General features: G+C 41.8%; 1 protein-coding gene across 9 annotated transcripts in view; it reads right to left on the bottom strand.

The window, feature by feature from the left end:
* Positions 1-24,708, bottom strand: part of LOC142396377 (PTB domain-containing engulfment adapter protein 1) — a 109,799-nt gene that overhangs the window by 33,896 nt on the left and 51,195 nt on the right. For 6 of the 9 annotated variants that reach the window (XM_075479029.1, XM_075479026.1, XM_075479022.1 and 3 more), the window contains 2 exons: positions 10,623-10,706; positions 2,116-2,196 (listed from right to left, as the gene is read on the bottom strand). In XM_075479029.1, the coding sequence (XP_075335144.1) occupies positions 2,116-2,143 (28 nt within the window). In that variant the 5' untranslated portion in view covers positions 2,144-2,196; positions 10,623-10,706. Of the gene's footprint in view, positions 1-2,115; positions 2,197-2,320; positions 2,397-10,622; positions 10,707-24,708 lie in introns of those variants that run through there. The other 3 variants (XM_075479021.1, XM_075479028.1, XM_075479024.1) reach the window with 2 other exon arrangements.

The raw sequence follows: 24,708 nt of genomic DNA on the forward strand, positions 1-24,708 counted from the left end.
AGCATTTAGCTGTTATGCTGCCAACAAGTGGAACAAACTGCCAGTGGAGATTAAACTTTCACCAAATGGAGACATTTTTAAATCCAGGTTAAAAACATTTCTGTTCTCATGTGTCTATGCATGAAATCTGCACAATATCTTTGAATTTATCTGGACTGTTGCTTGTTTTTAAATTCATTTAAATTATTTTATTTATTTCTCTTTATATACTTTTATGTATTTTTAATGCTTCTTGCACTCCCCGCTGCAATGCTTTTATTTTATGTGAAGCACTTTGAATTGTTTTGTACATGAAATGTGCTATACAAATAAATTTGACTTTGACTTTGATAAATTACTGAAAACCTGCAGCAGCTTTGTGGGACCTGATCTATCCGACTCTGTTAGAAGTAAAATAGAGCTACTTTTGGACCTTTGTTTTTTTTTGTTGATGCATCTGACACTCCCTGCTGCAATGCTTTTATTTTATGTAAAGCACTTTGAATTGTTTTGTACATGAAATGTGCTATACAAATAAGTTTGATTTGATTCGATTTGATGATTCCCTCTTTTTTCCTTTTAGGCCTATCGTCCTCCTGAAGTATGGGGCCAAAAATGAGAAGACAGCAAAAGTTTGTGCACATGAGTCACAAGATGGCTCTGTGCCACAATCGTAGAGACCTTCTTCACAGTCACAAACATGTTGAATATGTGAGAAAAACTAAATCAAAACTGCTGAGGTAAAGTGTCCGAGCCAAAAGTAACACACAGACCCAGTTCATTGTAGTATCAGATATCAGGAAGGATGTTCTGAGAACAAGCAGTTCTGGGGCCAGATGCAATACAAACTATGAATACGCTCACACAGATAATAAATCTGTACGTACGTATGGTTCTAAATCATCGTGAAAGTGAACGCGTGTGCACAAACCTGATTACCACTCTCATTCTCAGCCATGAATAGATGCAGGCAATCCTCTAACTAGTTATTTGCATATCAAAACATTCTTGGCACCACAACTAAATAGACATAAAAATGAAAGCAGCAACAAAGAAGAAGTCCAAGTTTACTGAACGTGAAACACCCAGAATTACATCAAATACATAAAAGAAAATGAGTTGTATTTGGTGTCTCTGTTGTGGAATAAGAATAAAAATCACAGATTAACAACATTGATAATATTCTGGTTTGTTGCCTCTTTTCTTTTTAATCCATTTTTCCCTGGCCACCTTCCTGATTACAAGCTTCAACAGCTCTAAAAATAGGCAAGACGAACGTGTCAGGTGCACATGTTCCTTCTTTTGTACCAGTTTGTGTGAAAAGGAAGAGACACACGGGCAGTTTGTGTGTGTATGCATCTGGTCCCTGGTTGGATGGTTTCTGCTCTAAAGAGCAAGCCACATTTCTGACTAAAAACAAATCGCGAGGTGGGATGCATGACCAGTCTGCTTTCCCACATGTTGTTCATCCTATTCATGACAGCAAATGCCTTTAGCTGTGGATGGGGTAGTCTGGGATGTCTTCCACAAACAGTTGCCACCTGCTTCTTCTTCTAAGGTGAACTTAGTCATTCGTCATGTTCACCAACTGATATTTTCTTTTGAAAGTGACATTGCTCAGCTGAGTTATGTTTTGTTTGCCAACTACTGGGTGATCAAACAGCAGAATCACTATGGAAAATTAGAGATGGATTTTCCTATTTTCAGAATAGTAAATCTTTACTAAGAAGTCAAGAAAACTTCCATTTGATGCACTAACAACTAACTGTGCAAGTTATTTCAAGTTTTCATGTCATTCATTCCATTTTTGTCTTCCTGCTTTTCCTATAAGTGCAATTCAAACAGCATTTCGGATCTTCAACATAACTCACTGCTTCTTTGGAATGTAGGAAAAACTGGGGCAAACAGCCCAGTTCATAGAAACAGCCCACGGAAGTATGCAGGACCCATTGACACTCAGGTGTCAGGACACACGGCGGATGTTTGGAAATAACTGGCCCAGCTAACAGACCAAGATGACGGGAACAACACTGGTCCTGTCTCAGACCTCAGAGGGATGTCTGTGCTGCGCTGGTGCTAAAACAGGTTTACCTCAATTCCAGAAGCTAATCGTGTAAACTGGTTCCGTCTGCTCACCTCTTTTTCTGTTGAAGGCGCGGTTCATAGTGGAAAATGTGCGTTGGTGAGGTCCCTCCTGACTATCTGCCAATCTTCCACCTGAAAAAGCAGCAGGGAGACTGGAGTTAAAAATCAGTTGGAGCTCAAACCTTCGCTGAAAGGCAGCAGAAAGCCCAAGAACAGACTCTATTAAAAGAAAAAGAAAAAAACAAAACATTCCCACCCTGTGAGAATGAGGTAAAGTTTACAGCAGCTGTCAGGACGCCTAAAATGAAAGCTCCAGTAACTGCTGTGTTATATTTATTTACCACCGAGTCACATCACAATCAGTTTGGGTGGAGAATGTGTTTTTATCCTTGTGGAGCTGATAAACTAGCACTCAGTGTCCCGTCTGTTTCATGGTACAAGACATGACGAAGAATGGAGACTTCCAAAACAGGAGATCAAACCATGTAGCACAACATTGTTTTTCTGTTCCTCAGTGGCACTGATGTCTAATCTTTCCAACAAAACAAAGTGTTCCTTCTGTTAAAGTGTTACAGCTGCACTCCTTACATTTAGTTTACAAAAGTTGCGAGTGTTAAATACAAATGCATTGGTTACACTCACTTCCAGATAATTGTAAGTGATAAAATTCTGTGACACAAAGACAACACAACTGCTCCGCTCCCTCCGACTTTGTGTGGAGTTAAGCAACGTCTTTTTTTCATGTCTCTAAATGTGCTCCGGTCGCTGCGCACGCTGGATGTGCTTCGACACACAAACGGGTACGGCGCAATCACACCCAGCCATCCTTCAGAAAATTGAGCAATTTCTATTGCAAATGAAAAATGTCCACCTTCTGCGGCGTCTCTAATCTTAACACTGCTTTGACTGCCTTTGCATGAATTCCCCAGGAGTGTTCAGCAATCTGGAGGACTGCAAGGACTGCCCGGGTTGGACTGGGGAGCTGTCAGCACGCTCCACAATCCGTACACTCAACTCTTTTGCTGTTGGGAAATATTAAAGGAAGGTTTGCCTCGTAAAACAGCTATTCCAACCCTTGCCTTTGCAAACACATTACCTTGAGCCAGGCAATTTAGAAAAATGAATTAAGTTCCTCAGTGTGTGGATTTTTTCTATTCATCAAGAAAAAAATGAATAATTTAAGGTCTTCGTGGATGGAAAAATTGATTATGCTCGGGTCACGGCAGCAAACATGGTGTACTCCTCGGCAAACCAGTAAGGTCTGCTGTAGCTTTTTACATGAATGACTCATCTGAACAGCAGACAAACTGTTGTAGAAAAATACAACTCAACTTAGTCATTTTTTTTAAAGTACAGAGGAAATCATTTTCAACATCTTCACTGACTGACCAAAAAAAGAACGCCCCAAAAACAGAACCTTTTTTACAATGAACAGTGTTCTGGAAGATTTTACAATCAGCAAATGAACTGGTGACCAGAGGTGGGTAGAGTAGCCAAAAAGTGTACTCAAGTAAAAGTACTGCTACTTTAGAATAATATGACTCAAGTAAAAGTAAAAAGTAGTCATCCAAATAATTACTTGAGTGAGAATAAAAAAGTGCTTGGTGAAAAAACTCCTCAAGTACTGAGTAACTGTTGAGTAACGTCTGATTTATTTGTTAACACAAGCATTCAATCAGACAAACAAAAATACTAAATAATCATCTTTAGGCAAATTAGAGTTCATCCAATTGATAAAATAAATTAAAATGAATTAATTACAAAGTAGCTTAAATTAAAATAATCCAGATAAATTCAAGTACTTCAATAAAAAACAAAAGAGACTTAGGAAATGTTTAAAACATATGTAACCTAAAAAACAAGCATCCGCCTATCCACGGGGGAAACTAATTTAGGAAGCTTACCGCTACATGATTGATCAAGTTAAATGTTGAGTCTCTGAATGCTGACATGTCCGTTTGTGTTGGTTAACACAGAAGACACTAATGTAGCTGCTGTTTCGCACTCTTTGTAAGGTAAACATGCTTTAAAGGCGGGGTAGGGGATCTTTTTCTGGAGCATTTTTTTTACATATTGCTTGAAACACTCTTCACACCCTCATTGCGACCAATTAATTAAAAGTTTTGACACAAATATGAAAAGTTTTAGTGGCCTCTAGAACGTACAATCTAGGATAAACAGTATCCAATCATAACGAACGGACCGTTAACGATGATTAGATTCTGATGCCGTCTATCAAACTGCAATCTGCTCCTCCCACCCACCCCCCCCCCCCCACCCCCCCGTGCGCGTACCCTGCTCCGTGAACGAATTACGCGCCCAGAAGCTTGGCAGGAAGCTAAACTAGAGCCAGCTTGGCTAGCACCTAGCATTATTAAACGTATAGTTAGCATAAACTAAATACTAAATACGGCAACGATGGATGCTTGCTGTCAGAACAGCGCTCGTGCACGTTCGTGCTCGTGCACGTTCATGTACTCTAGAGGCGTGCCTTCGGGGGGAAAGTGAAGAAAAGGGTTGGGACTTTTGACCTGTGTATTTTCAAAATGCAGCTTCGCTGGACTCAAAATCCAGGATCTCCTACCCTACCTTTAAGTATGAGGCCTCGTCTGTGTCTTCATTTCCGACCGTTGATTCTGACATTTTTCATCTATTTCTTTCTTTGTTTGCTACGACTGTAAATTGTAAAGCTAACCCGTCCTGCCGCTGAGATTGAGTATGGTCATGTGACGAGACTGCACGGCTACGTTTGATTGGGGAAACAGTCAGGTGGTAGAGCCTTTGGTGGAAGCCTCTTGCTCTGTCAAAATAAAACATTAAAATGAGGCGTACGCGGGGGGATAAAAATAATGAGGCGCTGTTGGAAACGCGTGACCTTTGAACTTAGGCAGCACTGCATGAAAAACCATCATATTGCCACGATCAGTATAGCCACACGTTCTCTGACGTATACTGAAAATCCATTTTCATACGACACAAGTCTGTCAAAGCATCCAGAAGTGTAACCTCAAACTGTCTCATTCAAAAGGAAAGCTAAATGTAAACGGAATGAGCCGAGTGCTAAAGTGGACAGAAAGACGGTGACGACGTGTTCAGTGATCAGATGAGTTCACATTTCAACTGCTTTTGTAAAAAACTGACATCAGCTTCTGAAAGCCAAAGATAAAAATCTCTCTGGTTGTTATCAGTGAAAGGTTCAAAAGCCAGCATCTGACTGCATCGACTGAAACTGCGACGTTTCGTTCCCAAACTCCTGAAAAGTGTCGTTAAAAGGAAGGATGGTGTAACACAATATTCCAACTTTTACTGAATTCATTGCTGGCTTCACATGCGTACAGCCACCTGCCGATAGCTGCACCTGTTACAGTGTTACTGCTCGGTCTGCACGGTCTACACTAGGGCTGAACGATATGGACAAAATTTCATATCTCGATATTCATGCCAGATATCTCGATTACGATACGATATGACTACGGGTTCGGTGAAAACCAAGCATTTTTCAGAAAAATAAAAACATAAAACAAAAGAGTGCAGTTGTATTGATTAATTTTCGCCAAGCACGACCTGCACAACACCTCGCTCTGGTCGACATCATCCTTTCTAAATCCAAAATACCTCCAAATAATGGAGGATGATTTATGTTTTGGCACAAAATTAGATTCTGCACTGCCACCGGCCGAATTATCTTCTGCGCTCATGTCACTTTTCTTTCGTTTCTTTCGTTTTGATTTCGCCGTGAATTCCCCGTGAATGTGTGTGGCTGTGTGCGTCTCAGTCTACTTCTCCCTCACTCCCACCCTCCTATGTTTGTCATTGGTTGGCTTCAGCTGTCGATCCACAGCAAGCGTGAAATAAGCTTTGTGGCTGGCTGGCGGTGGGGTGCGTTCAAGCGCAATCTTAAAAGTAATGTTTATGGTGACTGCCGGAGCTGTATAAGCAGGGCGAGCGCGGGGGAAATATATCGTTTATATCGTTGCTTTTTCGAAATTACTTTCTTGAATGTTCATATCTCGATATAGATACGATAACGATATATCGTTCAGCCCTAGTCTACACAGCAGGCAGTGATACGAAGGGAGAGAGAAAATAGTGCCAAGCGATTGTGAAGTCTGACTTTTTCTGGACAACGATTTTGCGATGCAAATGTATTACTCTTTTGAACGCATATTGTTTTGAGACGCAAAACGCTTTATTTTTGTGACCCCAGCCAACTAGCCGGACTACCTTCGGCAACGGCTGGAACTCGGCTCACAGGACGCAGCAGGGGGTAAGTCAAATTTAATAAATGATATTGCTAATATTGGATGTCATACAGCTTCATGTCAAAAGAGGCAAATTATCCCTTTAAGCCCACAGAGGCCCTGGAAAGGGCTGCAGGAAATTCAAATGGAACCAGCGTTGGGGCAGACATGGAGACATTCCTCTGTCTGCAAAGACACAATATCTTTGTGTTCCGTATTTACAGGTCTGACATGTTGCTGCTGAAAGTGGAGCAAGAGGAGATAAGCAAGGGTGCTGCAGCTGTTTACATCTGGCCACAAACAGCGAGCGAGTTCTCCAGATCTCCGCATCAAACAGGAACTGCTTGGCCAAATGAAGACCTTGGCAGCAGTGACCTCAGTGTTTGAGATAACCAGCTTCACAGGATTAACACTCTGGGGTCTAAAGCCCACCGGTGGGCATTTTTGACACATCTCCAAAAACACATCTGTAACTCTGTGAGTTTGTGTCATTGAAACATATAAGTGACACCATTAGAAACCTTGAAACTTCTAGTTTTCAAATATATATATTTTAAAATAAATTATATAGCTGGCCCTTTTTAAAGAGAGTGAACAGAAATCTTTGGATTTTCTGTACTCTCAGACTGCAGCAGCTTCCTCGGCCACACCTATCGCTATTCACATGTAAAGTACCAGGTGATTGAGTGGCTATTCACAGGTGAGAACACGCCCCATTCAGCCACCATGTGGGGGAAGGCAGCAATGTCCTGCCAGTGACAGACAATTATCACATGGAGAGTGACAGGGGGGTGGGGGGGAATCAGGGGTGTTACACACCCATCTAATTTGTATTCAACTCGAGACACTAAGGCTACGGCTACACGAAAACGAAACGAGGTTTTTTTTGAAAACGGGTACGAAAATTCTTGCGACCACACGGAAACGCGCTGCTGTCCAGACGAAAACGATGAAACGATGCAGTACACACGCCACTGTGTCACGCCACGCTGTGAGACAATAGAGAAGTGTTTAAATTGGCTCACAGCGTCAACGTGTGACTGACGCAAAAACGTTTTAGCTGTAACAATGGAAACGAAACGAGGCCGTTTTCAAACTTTCCCACTCTGGAACCCGTTTTCAAAAACTATCGTTTTGGGGTAGTGGGAACGCCGGCTCCGTGTGGCCGCGACAGCGAAACGATAAGAAAAAGTATCGTTTACAGTGAAAAACGTTTCCGTGTAGCCGCAGCCTAACTGGAGTTACAATTACTTTTTTACAGTTTGTGTGGAAACAACAAAACATTTCTGACTGCACTTTTTACTTTTATGCAGCCAACACTTTTGTTTACAAGGTTCAACCTTCAAAAGACTTGGCTAGATATATTTATAGTGTGTTTTCTTGCACTGTTTGAAGACCTCTAAAACTTATTTTTTTGTACAGTTGTGTTTCCCCTCAATTTAAATAAAACTTGTTTGTATTACATTCACTTCACTCTCATATTGTTTTTTGTTAGGCTTTTCCGAATACAACCATATGTGTCACTTTAGCACAGATGTTTACAGTTAGTTGAAATACTTGAAAATGTCAAGGTGGTGACAACTGCCTCAAAGTCTCTGAAAAGGCCTTAGACTCCAGAGGGTTAAATGCACACTTGCTGTGTAAACTGCTTTGTTGAGTTAAGTGAATCCAGTTTCTCTTTATTGGTTTTTGGTATTATTGCAATGTCATCATTTTCCATTCTGAACAATGCAAGAGAGAGAGAGAATTGCATAAGTGAGGGAGGAAGTAAAAGGAGAGGCTGAACCTCTTTTCATCATCAACAAAAAAACAATTTTTAACCAAAACCAGCATCTTAGAGGTCTTTAAAAAAGACACATTATCAAGATATAGTCCAAATGGGGAAAAACTTTTTAATGAGTACGGTGCAAAAGTCTCAAGCCACCCCTCATTTCTTTATGCTTTGCTTCCAATGAGCCAGACTTTATTCCAATATTTTTAAGTGGTCTTGAGCAATAGTTCCGCTTCATTTTCATTCATTTCAGTCCCGTCTTTGCATCTGGTCATTTTCAGAGGAATGTGTCTGTTTTTGTTCGTTGAGCCACTTAGCATTGAGCTGTGAGTCATTCAAGCAGAAAAACTGCACCTAAATCAGGGGACGAATCAGTGTTGTGTCTACACAATACAGAAAACTTAGCAGATAACCAATTTTAAATAGCATCTGTGGGTATCTTTGAAAAAAAAAAAGTCAAAGATAACACAGTTTGACAAACACAAAATAGTATTTTTGCACCAATAAGGTACTTCCCAAGGAGCTATTAGCAAAACACTCGTCGTATCTCAGCATGGTGTGCAGGGTGTCCTTAAAACATTTGAAGAAACTAGACAAGCGAAGGACAAAAGAAGAGGAGGAAGGCCTAAAACAAACTATCCACAGCAGATTAACAGTATCTAAAAAGTGATGTCCAGGAAGTGAAACAGGGAGAAAAGGCTGAGCTGTGCCAAATGACACAGGAACTGGACTGAAAATCAGAAACAACAGGTCTTATGGAGGGACGAATCCTCCCCAGAGCCCGGACCTCAACATTATCAAACCTGTGTGGGATCATGTTGACAGAGAACGGAACAAAAGAGCTTTGGAATGTCCGTCAAGAAGCCTAGGGAACTATTCCTGAAGACTACGTAAAGGAACGACAGATAGCTTGTCTGAGAGGGTTCAGGCTGTGTTGAGGAATAAATCATCATAGATTTAAATCATATATTAGCATCATAGATCATGCCAAATATTGACTCTTAAGCTTTGTATAATTTGAGTTTCTGCCTCATATCCTGCATTTCTATTTATGTCTGCATGTTTTAATAAATTGCTGCACCCATTTCCTGTTTTCCTGGTATTAGATGAAGATATAAATATATTAAGGGCTCAATACGTTTGCACAGTACTGCAAATCCATCCGTGAAATGTTTTCCAACAAATAAAGGATTGGAAATTGATCCAGCTTTTCATGAATGATAGTCAGGATAAAAAAAAAAAAAATGGAAAAAAAAAGCCCCAAGTGGCCTAAATCCAGACTGTAAAGACTCACTCGGGTCATCTCTTAAAGTCAACACTAAGAGCTTTAAGTTCTTAATACAGAGATTTTGGCAAACACAGCGGAAAACGTCTGGCAACAGACGAAGCCTGGCTGCCATTTTGTTTGTTTGTGACACAACTGGATGTAAGGCAATGCTTCACTTGACACTTGACGGTTATATCACTCTTTGTGATTGACAGCTGCCCTGTTGGGGTTGCTTTAATAGCTTCCTCTCTGGTGAGTCAACATAATCCCTGTGGGAGGACTGCTGACCCTAAGACACAAACACAAACACACAAACACACACACACAGACTTAACACTGAGCCGCAAACATCCTCAGTCTCTCTGCGTTGTTTACCAGCTGCTGCAGGGTTAAATCTGCTGAAAAACACCGTGTAGAACACTTTATGTGTAGCTCACATAAAATCCTCTCAAAGTCTCCCAAAAACAACCCACATTACACTAATTTACACTATGCTCCATTTCTCTGAAAGCTGCAACAATATGAGGTCTAATTAGAAAGTCCTTGACGAAAAAAGTCATTAAAACCACAGAATGTTTTTGTAGTGCAGAACTGATCAACCTTTCATATAAACTATGGAGAATATGAGCCGGCAGTTCGCTTTAACACAACATATCAGAGCAGCGGCCAGTCCAGTCTGGTGATTCACCTACGGTGACTCAAACATTTGGAATTTAGGTTGGGAAAGAAGCTTTCTGGAACTGAGCACAAGCCTACAGAACATCCAAAACCGAATCCAAACCCACAAGTCTGAAAAAGATTAATGTTTAAAAAGGCCTAAAATGAAGGAAATAAAGCAAAGTTAACGTCCTCTTTCTAAATGCCTTTCAGCCACTCGCTAATCTGACCCATATGCATTGAAAAGGCAGAGGTAAAGCATGCACTGTGGTATCAACATAATGCCTCGGAGAGGAAAATCAACAAAGATCCTTTGTTTTCTTCTCTTTGCTCTCACTCCGTCTCTGGGGGCTTGCCGGCTAAGCGCAACACACGGATCATCACAATCTGTTTATGAATTTAGTCCCAGAATTCCTCTGTTGGATCAACCGTGGTGTCTTACTGTCTAATCTGAAAGCCAGACTCACTCTATCACAGCCTGGCACTATTAACCGGGTCAAAGCCAGCACCCTGACGCCCCTTATCATGGAAAAGCACATCTAGCTTTTTCAGGGAGAAGGGAAAAACATCTACAGAAAGAAAGATGCAAAACAACAACAGAGCGGAGATAAAAGCTACTTACTTGCTTTCAAACTGCGGCGGAATAGAGGAGAGGAACTTCCAGCAGGTCTTAATAGTTTTCAGCTGTGGACCAGATGTGGCTTCACTGCAGTAAGGAAAGATGATGGGGCTTGCTTACTCAACAAGGAGCGTTTGCCTAGACACAGATACTCAACATTCAAACCCAACTTCCTCCGCCCACAGTTTGTCCAAGAAGACTTTTGCATGTGTAAAAAACGAAACCCCTTTCGACAGAAACTGTTACACAGTGAGACACCGAGGCATACCACAGATGACCTACAAAAGTCGTCATGCCAGAGGTTGCAGTCTGACCCTTTTGCTGCTCTGTGTGATTCATCATTACACTATGTGCATGGGCGGGAGCCTGAGCTTCCCATCTTGGCATCAATCTCAACAGCAGCCAAAACATTATGACGTACAAGTCACAATACTTCTCCATCTTAAAGCTTTTCTTTGAGCTTAAGTCAGCTTAATATAAACTATACTCTCTCCCACTGAACCTGAGGATGATCCTCAAGGCCTACAATCATGTACAAAAAAAAACAAAAACACCCTGGTTCAATTCTAAGCTTTATGTATCAAGACATGATAAAAAAAAATCCTCTGGTGCTTACCGGGTCTTAAAACAAGGTAAAAACAAACTCAGATGACACCATATTACACACATTACACCATGTCATCTTTTTGATAAAAACTGAGTCAACTTGCACAGGCAGAGTGTGAAAAAAAATAGGTGCACTCCATGATTGAACAGCTTGTGCAACCAACTTTGGCAGCAACAACTTGAGCCGATCTTTTTGTGAAGGACAGAATAACTCTCCTGCACTGTCGTGGAATTTGGTCGCACTTCTCTCCGGCGTTGCTTCAGTTCACTGATGTTCTGTAGATTGTGTATTTCAACAGTTTCAAATTGAAGCGCAGAGGGCAGCACCAGAAACTACAGCTCTACTTTTTTAAATGTCAACATCTAAAATCTTACTATGCACAGCTGTCAGCTCTGGAGAGGTTACTGTAAGTTTGGAAAATCATACAAGAAAAAAAAAAAACAACCACCCACATGCCAATTTGGAAAAGGCCATTCGCAGCTAAGAGGGCTTTTTTTTTTTTTTTTTTTTTTTTGGTGTCTGGTTAGATTCAGCTTGCTCAGGGCCTTGGGTGGTGATGTGTTTTTGCTGGCCGGCAGAACTTTGGTTTCTGCACGAGAGAGCATTTAAAACAGGGAGGGAGGTTTTAAGTATTTGGGCGTTTTCTGTTCACACTTTATTTTTCCAGGCTTTTTCATTCCTCTGCCCTGTATCATTTCATGTATGCGTCTTGTATGAACAGCTGTGGGTGGGGGTCGGGAATACAGGAAGCGGCTGACCCAGACACTTCCCAGAGAAATGGGGCCCTTTACGCCAAGAACATTGAAGAGAAAAAAAAGGCCATTGTAAAGTTTAAGTTGTAAAACTTAAGATGTAGTTAGTAATGGCCGTTTGTCTGGGTAAATAACAACTTAAGTGCATCTAGTTCAGCGGTTGGAGACAAATACCAGTGAGTCGTCTTTCTAGACTTTACTTACTAAGCCCAGCGTTATACTTTACTCGTCTCACGTTCAAAACCTGCACAGAGAAAAATTATTTTTCACAATCTTGTAATCAATAAGCAAACAACTCCACAGCCTTCCAGAATCTTCATCATACCGCCACCGTTTACAGCTCTTGTGCATTACACATTCCAACTCTAATTATTTCAGTCCTTGCCTGGGATGTGAGTGTGTTTTGTGGGAGTGGGTGGAGAAGCAGGAATGTGCAACTCAATGAGATGGATCTCAGAGGGTTTTCATTTAATTTTGCAGCCTCCACATGATTTGTGTTCCATCGAAGCGGTAATGCAAAGTAGACGTGTGAAGAAATGTACTCCTTGTTGGAATGGCTGGCGTTCCGACCCGTCGCTACAACAAAAAAATTCTGATGACTGCTGGCATCACTAATCTGAGCTACAAAATGTTGAGATGATTAACTGTCAGCCCGCGAATGATTTGAAGCAAGCCTCAAATATGAGAGATCCTGATGTCATCATTAGTCATGAGCGTGAGCGCTGTAATCTTTATTCTGACATTAAATACATGAGACCAGTGTTGTGAGCTTCAGAAACAGTGTTTTCATGAACATGTCATTTGACTTTGTATATTTTTGCAATAAGACAATATATGTACATGGTACTAAAAAAAAAAAAAAATCAATTATTATATCCGTCAGTTCCAAACTAGATGTTTAAAATTAATGGAAACATGTTAGTGTGACCAAAATCATGTGAAAACGAGCTTCTCTGGACTTAACTCCAGACTTAAACATGCAATTAAAGGGATAGTTCGCCTCTTTTGACATGAAGCTGTATGACATCCCATACTAGCAATATTATTTATGAACCTTTTCTTACCCCCCTGCTGCGTCCTGTGAGCCAGGTTCCGGCCTCGTTTTGGCGTTGACGAAGGTAGTCCGGCTAGTTGGCTGGGGCCACAGAAATAAAGCGTTTTGCTTCTCAAAATAATATGCTTTCAAAAGAGTAATACATTTGCATCACAAAATCGTTGTGCAGAAAAAGTCAGACCTCACAATCGCTTGGCTATATTTTCTCTCTCCCTTCGTATCACTACGGGCTGTGTAGACCGTGCAGACCGAGCAGTAACACTGTAACAGGCGTGGCTATCGGCAGGTGGCAATCAGGGAGTGATACAAGGGAGAGAAAATAGCGCCAACTAGCCGGACTACCTTCGTCAACGCCAAAACGAGGCTGAAACTCGCCTCACAGTACGCAGCGGGGGGTAAGTCAATGTTCATAAATAATATTGCTAATATGGGATGTCATACAGCTTCATGTCAAAAGAGGCAAACTATCCCTTTAATGAAGTTGTAGCTTGATTGACCCCTGCATTTAAACACTCAACTAGCCTAAAATGGCCCTTGGTGCTTTGCATGTCGAAGTGTAAATTCATACAACTAAATTCCCAATATTCACAGCTTCTTATGTTCGACACATTGTCATCCCCAACTCGTCACAACCAGGCCATCTGTGTCAGTTTCCGAATATTAGAATGGAATGTGGCAAAGCGGAGACTGTCCTACGGTGGTCCCCATTAGATGACAGGAAACAAAGCTCTCAGGACTGGAAGTTTGTAAAGCTGCCACGATGAATGTGCATTCATCATGCAGGGACCATCCATCCATTTTATATACCCGCTTAATCCAATTTAGGGGTTGCGGGGGGGCTGGAGCCTATCCCAGCTGTCATTGGGCCAGTCGCCAGTCCATCACAGGGCCACACAGAGACAAATGAGACACACAACCATGCACACTCAACACTCACTCCTCAGGACAATTTAGAGTCACCAATTAATCTAACATGCATGTTTTTGTCAGACCTGGGCTTGAATGAGAACTCAGATGCAGAGTATCCAATTAGGCAGATTTTATTATATATATATCCAACCACCAATACGCAGTGATGAAATAATAAGCTATGAAAATGTTATTCTATATATAATATAAAACTTTATAAATAAAAGAGGAAAAAAAACAACCAAAACTCACTCTGCTAAGAGGAGGGCAATTAGCTATGAATTATAAACCAAAAATCACTCCCGAAGGAGGGAAAACAACTTCGTACCAGAAACAAAAACAACTAAATGCACACCTAAAAAAACGGAGGCTCTACAAAATCTTGAAAACACTATCTATAACAACAAAATCACTCCTAAAGGGGGCAAAAGATCGTGGCTTAGTATACGAACTAGCAAGTTTTACTGTGACAGTGGCAGGCTTGGGTGAACGACCGAACGAAACACTCAGGCAGAAGACAAAGGGAGACGCAGACTATAAGACACATGAGGGCAATGGGAAACAGGTGGACACAATCGGGAATCAGGGAAGACACTCCAACGGGTGACACATGAGGAAGGGCAAGTGACCTGAAACCAGAGGAGAGTTACTCTTCAAAATAAAACAGGAAATGACAAAACATGGAGACAGGACAAAAACCCAACTTGACCTCACCGTGTGACAGTTTTTTTAATGCACGTAACACTGCCTTAAATGTATTTCTGCTGCCTGTTTACCTCACACCTTGTGTTTTGATGTTTTGATTGTTTGTGATTTATTAATTGCCAAGGAAACGTATATCTATTTCATAATGATAGCTTCATGATGACTTAGATAAGTTAATGCTGACTGCTATGTGTCCTTCTTTATCCCTGCTGCATTTTGTTGCTATAAATATCAGCGTGTTCATGAGATGATTCCCATTAGATCCGGCAGCTCTCTGATCAGGGTTCTCGTTCCCATCATCGGTGCCTTCACAGAAGCTTTTGCAGCAACACACGCTGCGATGATATCTTCCTCAAGACAGTCTTGCTTCTCTCAGCAAGACAGCATCAAACCACATCTTGAAAACTTTTCAACAGCATGCCTCCGCAGTAAAAGATTAATTAACCTCTTAGAAGTCCTGCTGCACTGTTAAGAACAGCATGTTTTTTCCAGTAACTTTACCTAATCAAGAAAAAAAAATCTGATTCCAATTCATCACATCCCAAGGAAATGCAAGAATGCAAAGAAAACTTTGGCATCGAGCAAAACATGAAATATGACGATGGAGGCCAAACTTTGAACTAAACGGGATCCTATTGTTTAAATAATTCACCATTTTCTTTCTTTCTTTGGAAACATATTCAACTTAGCAACGTCTCAAATATGTACTTCCAACAAGCTATAAGTGTAGAGTGAAACAGACCAATCCAGCACGACATAACAGATCGCTTCACACATAAGTGCTCTGCTGTGAGGTGTAACAGTGCAGCGAAGGGTAAGTGCTCACATTTTCAACCCTTACAGCGCATTAACAGTCACTTTTTGAGAAAGGGAACACATCAAAGTGAATTCAGTTTGCTTCTAAACTGTACAAGAAGACAACTCAATAGGTCATGACCTGGCCTTTTTACCGATTCTACACTGGGAGGCTAATTAAAGGAGACATGAGGCGCCGTATCGTGAGGTGGGAGCAGGAGGGCGTCCGCTGCTGATCTCTTCTTGTTGCTGCAGAGCTGCACACTTGTTCTGGACTGCTCAAAAGGTCACAAAGCTGCGATGCTGTACTATTGATTTGTATAAATTAACTCCTTTTCAACCATTTTCTTCATCAGTCTTGAGTTGCTGCTGCATATTTCTTGAGGAAGACTCGATCTATCCCACAGTCACAGGAGTCACATTGGGACCCTGCAGCACTAAATCAAAGAAGCTGATAGCTTTGATTTGGAGCTGATCTGTTTTCCTCCAGGTCTGGATGGGAAGCTCATGACAGTGCGTGACATCCTGCACCTCAAATGTGACTGGAACAGAATCACATATTTCTAACTGACCGCTCCAGTTATGTAGCCTGGGCGAAAGCCGACTGTTGACTCCGTCAAACAGTCTGGAAAACCCCAAGAGGAATCCGTTTCCATGGAGGGTGGGACCTTACTCAGCAACTTAAATTCATTGGAGTTCCCTTAACCAATCAGTAATGTTTAGAAAGGACGTAGGTTATGCGCCGAAGTTCATGCTCACTCTCGCGAGGCTCTAGCCCGCGAATCACGCTTCCCACATCCGCTTTCATTATACCGGTACCATTTGATAAATCAAACTTTTCCCAAAGCCAGTTGGAAGGAGAGCTACGACATCCTTGCCATTAACAAAATTGACGAGGCATTCCTCTTGCTCTTGTTTTAATTGTGTAATGCTCTCCAGAGTTGAGACAACTTCATGGATAGCTTCTAGCGTATCTTCTTCTGTCGCCATGTTTATTTCCGCTGCGGTTAAACTACAATTATATAAACTACAATGGACTCCGCGCGTGAGTTCTGCGTCACCACTCGCAACTGTTTGCTGATTGGCAAAACACTGAGCGAACCGAGGTAGGGGGATTTGGCCAGACTATGTGCGGAGCCAAAATCTTTGGGCGGAAGTACGTAGGATGGCGTCGCCAGGCTACCAGTTATGGCCGATCGAGAAGAAAACCAACTGACTCCAGATGATCAATCGGAAAATCTCTGACTACGTCTCACATTAACTTTTTTTAAAAGCACTACTGGAGCACTACTTTTATTATTTCTTTATTATTTTACATTTTATTATATATATATATATATATATATAGATATATAGATATATATATATCTATATATATAGTTGTTATTTTTTGTTTTATTGCACCAAACAGACCAGGCCAAATTTCTTGTGATGTGAAAATTACTTGGCAATAAAATCTTTTTTTTATTCTGATTCTGAGAGAACGTGCTGAAGGAGGATGAACCATTTTAATTGTTTTGGACTGAATGTGTTGGAGCAAAGCCAAAGATTTGACTTCTGCTGGTGAACCAGTACAGGCTCGGGTGAGGTTAGAGGTGAGCCGATACTATATACGAAACACTGCAGTGACCAGCAGTGACCAGCAGTGACCAGCAGTGACCAGCAGTGACCTGGCCTAGTAATAAACTGCCAGGAGCTGGCACTGGTTAGAAAAGTTTCCTCAACGTCTGAGTACAAACATATTTTGTAGTCACAGAAACCACGGACCGTTTCTTTCTTTGACCTTTAAGCCTCCACATTAATTAGAATCAGCTGAATTTAAATCATCTCTTCTTTAAGGCTTTAACATGCTGTAACAAATGACCACTCTAGTAAAATACTGGAATTGGTTTAAAAGCACAGCGATCCAAAAAAAAGGAGCAGAAAACTATCTTAGTCCACCAAGTTTGGCTGATAGCATTGGTTCCTCTTTTATTTTGTGTAAAGACTACAAATGAAGAAACCTGGTGCTCTTAAGACTTAAGACGATAAAACAAATAGCTCCAAAGATGCCTTCAGCATTTCATAATGAAACACGACCACAGGTTTCCTCAGGGATTACCGCATGCATTCTTCACTGTATGCAGCATGTGTCAGATGAGTTTCAGCACAGGTTGGTTACAATCTAACACCGTTTTTATCTCAGTATTTTGACAGCATCTTCCATGACGTGCTCTGGCAAATCACACAATGTGTGATGAAAGTCTATGAATTTCAAAGGGCAGCTCTGCTGAGATGGTTCTCCAGAAGTGAGGGATCAGAGGTGGTGAAATGTTGTGGGAACGGTGAATGTGAAATACATTTCTGTCTGCGACAACGTTGCATGTTGGTGTAAGAACTCATGATAGACTGACAAGTACATGGTTGTTAGTCATTTTTATGATACTTATCAGCAAGTTCAAAGTATGTTGGATTTGCCACGACAGGTGACGATATTCCCATTTGAGTTTGTTTGTGCCGGGCTTTTATTGTGGTTGATCTATGATGTCACAGACAACAATAATTGAACATCAGTTTCTTTGGTGGCCCATCAGCACCACCAGTACATTTCATTTGTATGTAACATTTACATGCATAGTGTCCTATAAGTCTGGATAACATTAGATTATATTATTATATTTTCAACCAGCCGCCCAACATCCCTTTTTGGAACTATTGACATCACAAAAACTATTTTGGATTTTTTCTATAAAAAGATGAATTCAACTGCATTTTCAAGATTAAAGTCTTCCAAACCAGGGCCCTCATTTATCATTAGTGCGTAGAATCCCTTCTAAATCCTGTTGTATGAGTGAAATTTAGAATGTGCCCAAGTACAAAAAAAAAAAAATCGGCATTCATCAAACGTTCTTACACAGGTTGTACGCACACCGGTGGGTAATCTGCAATGATAAATACCACACCTGCCAGATTACCTTGCGGGGGCACGATGAGACTAATTTGCATCATGGAACGCCCCCAATTAACCATATATGGCACCAACATTCCCTTTAAAAGCCACCGGAACTTGCTTGCTTGCGCTTGACTCAGAGCTCGGATCTCGAAAACACATGAGAAGCAATACAGAATCATACGCGGCGGCCAGCACAGCTTTATGCCAATTACGCACACAGGCTCCACACCTCCACACACGCATCACGTCTGCAATCATAACTCATTAGGGGATATCACATTTTGCCAATATTTTAGAGACCCCCCAACATTTCCCAAATCATGTTTTCGGGGGGTCTCGTGTCAGTTTTAGGGGGTCTCGGATCCCCCGAGTCCCCCCGTAGAACACTGACCATACATATAACCAATGTTGCAAACATGCTGCGCAACACTCACCAATAAGCCATCCATGTTCAACAGCTCCTTCTTGTAAACGAAGGCCCACGGAGCTGTTCTGCAAAATAAAGGAATCGTGCGTCCCCCCTGGCCATCGGACAACGACATTGAGAAGCATATCACTGTCGCATATAAGCTGTACATTAATGGAGTGCTTCCCCTTCCTATTCACGAAGTTGTATTCGTGCTGTGATGGTGCTTTTAGTGCGACGTGAGTGCAGTCTATTGCTCCTATGACGTTGGGGAACTGCGCGATACCATAAAACCCTCGCTTAATGTCTGCCTGGCGTGGACCCCCATAAGGGAATCGAATGTAAGTCGGTGCCAAAGAAATAATCGCATCCAACACTGTGGGCAGAATTCGGCTCATGGACGGCTGAGAAATGCCGCATCGATCTCCTACCTCGCGCTGAAACGTACCTGTAGCCAAAAAGCCCAGAGTGGACAGCACCTGAAAATGCACAGGTATGGCTTGCGTGCGCTTAGTTTCTTGCTCGAGAAATGGCCCCAATTCACGGCAGAGGTCGAGCAATATATGTTTTGGAAATCTGAACCTGCTTAGAAGCCACTCACTACTTTCTGCCAATAAATCTGCATGCTCCCTAAACACGCGTTCCCCCCGTAGCGTACGGTTTTCCAGATCCTCAAGCAATGCAAGATGGGCCATGTTGCGTGTGCCTTTTATACCCATATAATTAAACTAGGCTGATTATTGTCAGGTCTTCTGGTGAAACAATTATTGTTACACTCTGAATGAAATGCAATGAACGCCAGGTAGGTCTAATGCACCGTGCTTTGGAATTGCATAGGCTACACGGACCCAAATGCCGTCAGACATACTGTAATGCAACAATTGAATGAACATTGTAATATTCCCCTGTGCAGCGATCAACACCATTTGCAGTTTCGTAATTCTACCACTAGGCAATGTGCGTAAGCATGGTCAAAGCTGTGCGTAGATTTAGGCACATTTCTAAGTTCAAGTACATGTTCATAAATCCCACACTTTGCTCAGGAATGATCGCACGCACGCTTTACGCACAGATCTGTTCCTAAGAACGCTTGATAAATGAGGGCCCAGGACTAAGAGATCTGAACACATCACAGCAGTTTTAAAATCTTTACACTGGCTTCCAGTCAGTCACAGAATAGATTTTAAAAGCCTGCTGATGGTTTACAAATCCCAGAACGGTTTAGGCCCAAAATACATCTGTGATATGTTCAGAGAATATAAAGCCAGCAGAGCTCTTAGATCCAAGGACTCAGATCAGCTGGTCCAGTCCAGAGTGCAGACTAAACATGGAGAAGCAGCATTTAGCTGTTATGCTGCCAACAAGTGGAACAAACTGCCAGTGGAGATTAAACTTTCACCAAATGGAGACATTTTTAAATCCAGGTTAAAAACATTTCTGTTCTCATGTGTCTATGCATGAAATCTGCACAATATCTTTGAATTTATCTGGACTGTTGCTTGTTTTTAAATTAATTTAAATTATTTTATTTATTTCTCTTTATATACTTTTATGTATTTTTAATGCTTCTTCCATTCCCCGCTGCAATGCTTTTATTTTATGTGAAGCACTTTGAATTGTTTTGTACATGAAATGTGCTATACAAATAAATTTGACTTTGACTTTGATAAATTACTGAAAACCTGCAGCAGCTTTGTGGGACCTGATCTATCCGACTCTGTTAGAAGTAAAATAGAGCTACTTTTGGACCTTTGTTTTTTTTGTTGATGCATCTGGAACCCAGTGTGCCTGATATTTAGAGAACTGCTAATTACTTTTTGGCTCTAAAAAAAAGCTTGAACAAATACACGGGCTGGAAAATGAACTTTAATGAAACTCGGTTGACACTCGGCTCATTTAACTGCATATAAAAAGATTTGGATATCCATAAGTCAGTCGAGTTGGATGATGGAAAGATCCTTTCTGTGCTGAAGAAACCACTTTCAGAAAGGGAAGAACACTCCCAAGGAGGAAGACACTATCATTCAAGTCTACGCTGAAGAGAGCAAACACAGAAGGTTTTACCACGAGCTGCAAACCATTCGTGTGCACCAACAACAGAGAGGAACCTCTTAAAAAAAAGAGCGCAAAAAGCATCGTTTGGATGGATAAAAGCGACAACTTCTAAAACATGGTGTGATGTCATCGCTGGGTCACAAGAGTTTATTGATGATGTGACAAAAATATAGACAGCAGGATGAATTCTCATGTATAGGAATAAACTCTCTGCTCGGATTCAGCCAAATGGAGACGACACAGATGACCAGTGACCTGAAACATACTGCGACAGCAACCCAGCAGTTTCTGAAGGTAAAGAAGTGGAATATTTTGTAGCGCAATGACCCGAGTCCATCCCCCGGGTTCAGCTCGATTAAGCTGCACAACTAAAGACCCACAAATGACCGCCTGAAGAACTGCTGGCAGTGAGGGCAGCTGCTTTGTCCAGAAGTTTCAGACTTCAAGCAGTCAGCTGCAAAGGATTCTGGGCAAAGTATTGAAAATACTCTTTAAGCTCAAAACTCATTGTATGACTGTAACTTGAACATGTTTTTTGTATGTAGCTAACATAACAAAACATTCAATCACCGTCCGAACATTTCTGTCCTCACTGCGCAACTAGTCCACTGCAAAAGCTACAAATAAATAAATATAAAAAAAATCCCATACATTACTGCAACACTGTAATAAAGCTTCTCTCAGTGCTGTAGTTCCCACTTCCAAAGAATTCCACATCTACTAAGCAAAATCCGAACTGTAATGCCAAACCTTAATCTAACTTGGCAATTACAGTAAGCCGCAAGAATTTCCGAACATTTTCAATAATGTATCCACCAACAGATTACAACTGTAGCTAGAATGTCATAGCGAGATGCCTCACTATCTTTGGAGCACAAAATTAACCGCTACACATGACTGCCCCGAACATCACAGACAAAAAAACAAACAAACCAAGTGTATTTTTGCATGTCTTTTCGTGCAGACGCTGCATAAATTAGTCAGCTTTAGAGCCATTATTTGCAGCCTTCTTGTGGGGACACTTCTGTATTTCTTCCAACATCAGCAACAATATCATTTTCCACTATAGGAGGGTTTCCTTTTATGATATTCAGCATTCATGATTTGGCTTTAATCAGGGGTTGATTTTCCAGTCGAAACTTTGATGGAGCAGCCGGCCAGCTTCTCAACTGGAGCCTGAATGCGAATTCCTGGGGAAAGGAAACAGCTGACCAAGCAGAGCAGATGTGGAGGAGCATGGCAGCCTCTCCAAAGAGTTTGGATAAAGAATGTGCAGATCTGTCAAAGGCTGTCATCCAGAGAGATGATGAATGAATCAAGCGTAAGGATGCCCACTGCCTTCTCACATCCACTGCTGGCAAAAACTTCTTCTCTTTAATCTTTCCATCATTCCACTATTTCAGACCCACTACAGGCATGCAAACTGGTCAGGGGTGAAAAAGGTGACAAGGGTACACGGACACACGGCACGCGCAGAAAAGCGGAAACATGAGACGCATTAAGTTGTAAATTATACAAAATATATATTATAAAATATACAATATGTCCCATTTGCATTAAGTAGAGAACAGCTGTGCAGCATAAAAGATGAATTTATAGGTACAGTAGGCCTATCAATTGCATTTACTGTACTATTATGTGTTTGATATATAACATCACAGGTCTTCAAAAGCATTTAACTGTAGTATCATACATTTAATTACATTAAATTTAACGAAAAAGATAGTCCCATGGTCCTTAAAGGGATACTACAAGTATGTAGGATTAAAAGTTTAATTAATTACTGCCCCAAGACAGCCTATGCTTAGTAATAGCCTGAACGATAACTCTCCCGACCACTTTCGCGGTCCGCTGTCATTAAACCATGAAAGTGAACGTTTGGCATGCTGAGCCAAACGAGCTCCACGGGAAACTTATATCAGCAATTCACTTGACGTACCGCCAGAGACAAATTTGTATCGACAGCTGGCACTCTAACATGAAAAACATTCTCGCGGCAAGCTTAGTTAAACGGCATTTTTTCATGACAGTGTAAGTTTTGAGACATGCATGCCACGAGCACTACGTAATCCTACATTGTGCCCCTTTTAACTTCGATTGATGGTGCATCATACTGGATGAACACGAGTGCACCTGTAGGCTGTCATCATCAACGGGGGTGTGGGCGAACAGCGAGGGGATGGGGGTCGCACTCTCAAATACGACCTGTGGCAGAGCTCTCCGGACTCTGCATTGATAAACTCACGACGAATGAAACGACCTCCTCAAATGGGCAAAATGTTCCCTTTCCGTGATTATCGGAGGGTATTATGAAGGGGCATACCTCGTTAAAAAGCCAAGTCCGGCGACAATTAAGGTCTCCATTGACGTTGGCTAAAAGTATTAGCAAAGCCCTGAACTTGTGTTGGAGGCGCTAGTTAGCCACTCTACAGTTACCTCGAGTAGCACTAAAGGCTCTAGCATGGTTGCCGCGTCTGCTCGCGCGAGCGGTGTTGATGACGTCACGAGTTCGTGCCCGCCATAGGACCCTATATAGTGGCGCAAGTCGTTGCGCGCCAGTAGTTGCAATTTTCTCCGTCACAGAGGTGGCGCTGCTACGTGAAGGTTACCGCTACTCTACAACCACAAAAGTCAAGAAGAAAACAATGCCGCTGTCAAGAGCAAGAATACTGTAATTAATGATACTGCTGCAGTTTTCGGATCATTTTAATTTTTTAATTCAGTTAAAAGAGGTGAAGGTTTGAAGCCCCCGGCATCAACAGAGTCTCTGCCCTCTTCTTTGCCTTCACGTATCTGTCCCGTAGCTTCTTCCACACATTCTTACAGAACTCTCCCTCTTTCCCCAAAGTTCTGCCAATCTCTGTGCACCAGTTTGGGGAATTTACGTGCTCCCTGTGCTGTTTCACTGCAGTTTCGTACAGCTGCCTGTACAAACGCACCTCCTCACTGAGCCTGGTCTCACATCGGTCCATCCGGTTCGTTGTGCTCGGCGCCGCCAAGTTACAAAAATCGACTGGTGCGCGACAACGCGCTGCGCCGTCTTTTCAAGGGAAGCGCCATGCCTGAAACGTCATTTTGACGTCACGGTCCACCACCGCCGTGACAGACGCGTCAACCATGCTACCGCCTTAACACAAACAGCGTTCTGTGAGGCGGTGAAATATCGAGGAATTGTAGACTATTTCAAGTCTGTTATCAAGACATTTAGCTGACACTTGTATTAAAGACACTATTAAAAGCACATTAATTGATCTAACGACACAATTCGTTATGAAGACTATTTCAGGACATCAGTCAAATTGTAGCATTTTAGCTTCAGAAGTTAACAACTGTAAACATTAATCCCTACCTGTCCTTGTCGCAATTTCCACCGTGTGGGGTCCGGGGGGGGGGGGGGGGGGGGGGGAGATAGGGGTTCGCCCTCCTCACTTCTGATTGGTGATAGTGCTTCTCTCACACGCCACTCTTGTCAGTCATTTGTTGTCACGAGAAGAGAGCGGCGGTGATAGGTCTAGTGTAGTTTTGAGGTTCACAGTTCCACTCGCTAGTTGACATGCTCACCCCCCCCCCCCCCCCCATTTTTTTTTCTCCTCGGATCTACGCAATTCAGAAGAATGACCCATTTTGATTTCAAAACGGCGAATTTCGCCGAAAGGTGGCAAGTTTGCATGCCTGCCACTAAGAACCTTTCAATGGACTCAAATTCCAAAATGTAAGTGAGGTAAAGAATAAAAAAATGTAAAAATGTTTGATATTCAGCCTCTTCAACTATTCTGACACAATTGTAAATCTTATAGAAGAATCTGAACAGAGCAGTTAATGAGCAAATCCACCACAATAAACTACTTCTAATCTATACCCCTGTTTCTGAAAG

The sequence above is a fragment of the Odontesthes bonariensis genome, chromosome 12 (genome assembly GCF_027942865.1).
Source record: "Odontesthes bonariensis isolate fOdoBon6 chromosome 12, fOdoBon6.hap1, whole genome shotgun sequence".
NCBI lineage: Eukaryota > Metazoa > Chordata > Actinopteri > Atheriniformes > Atherinopsidae > Odontesthes > Odontesthes bonariensis.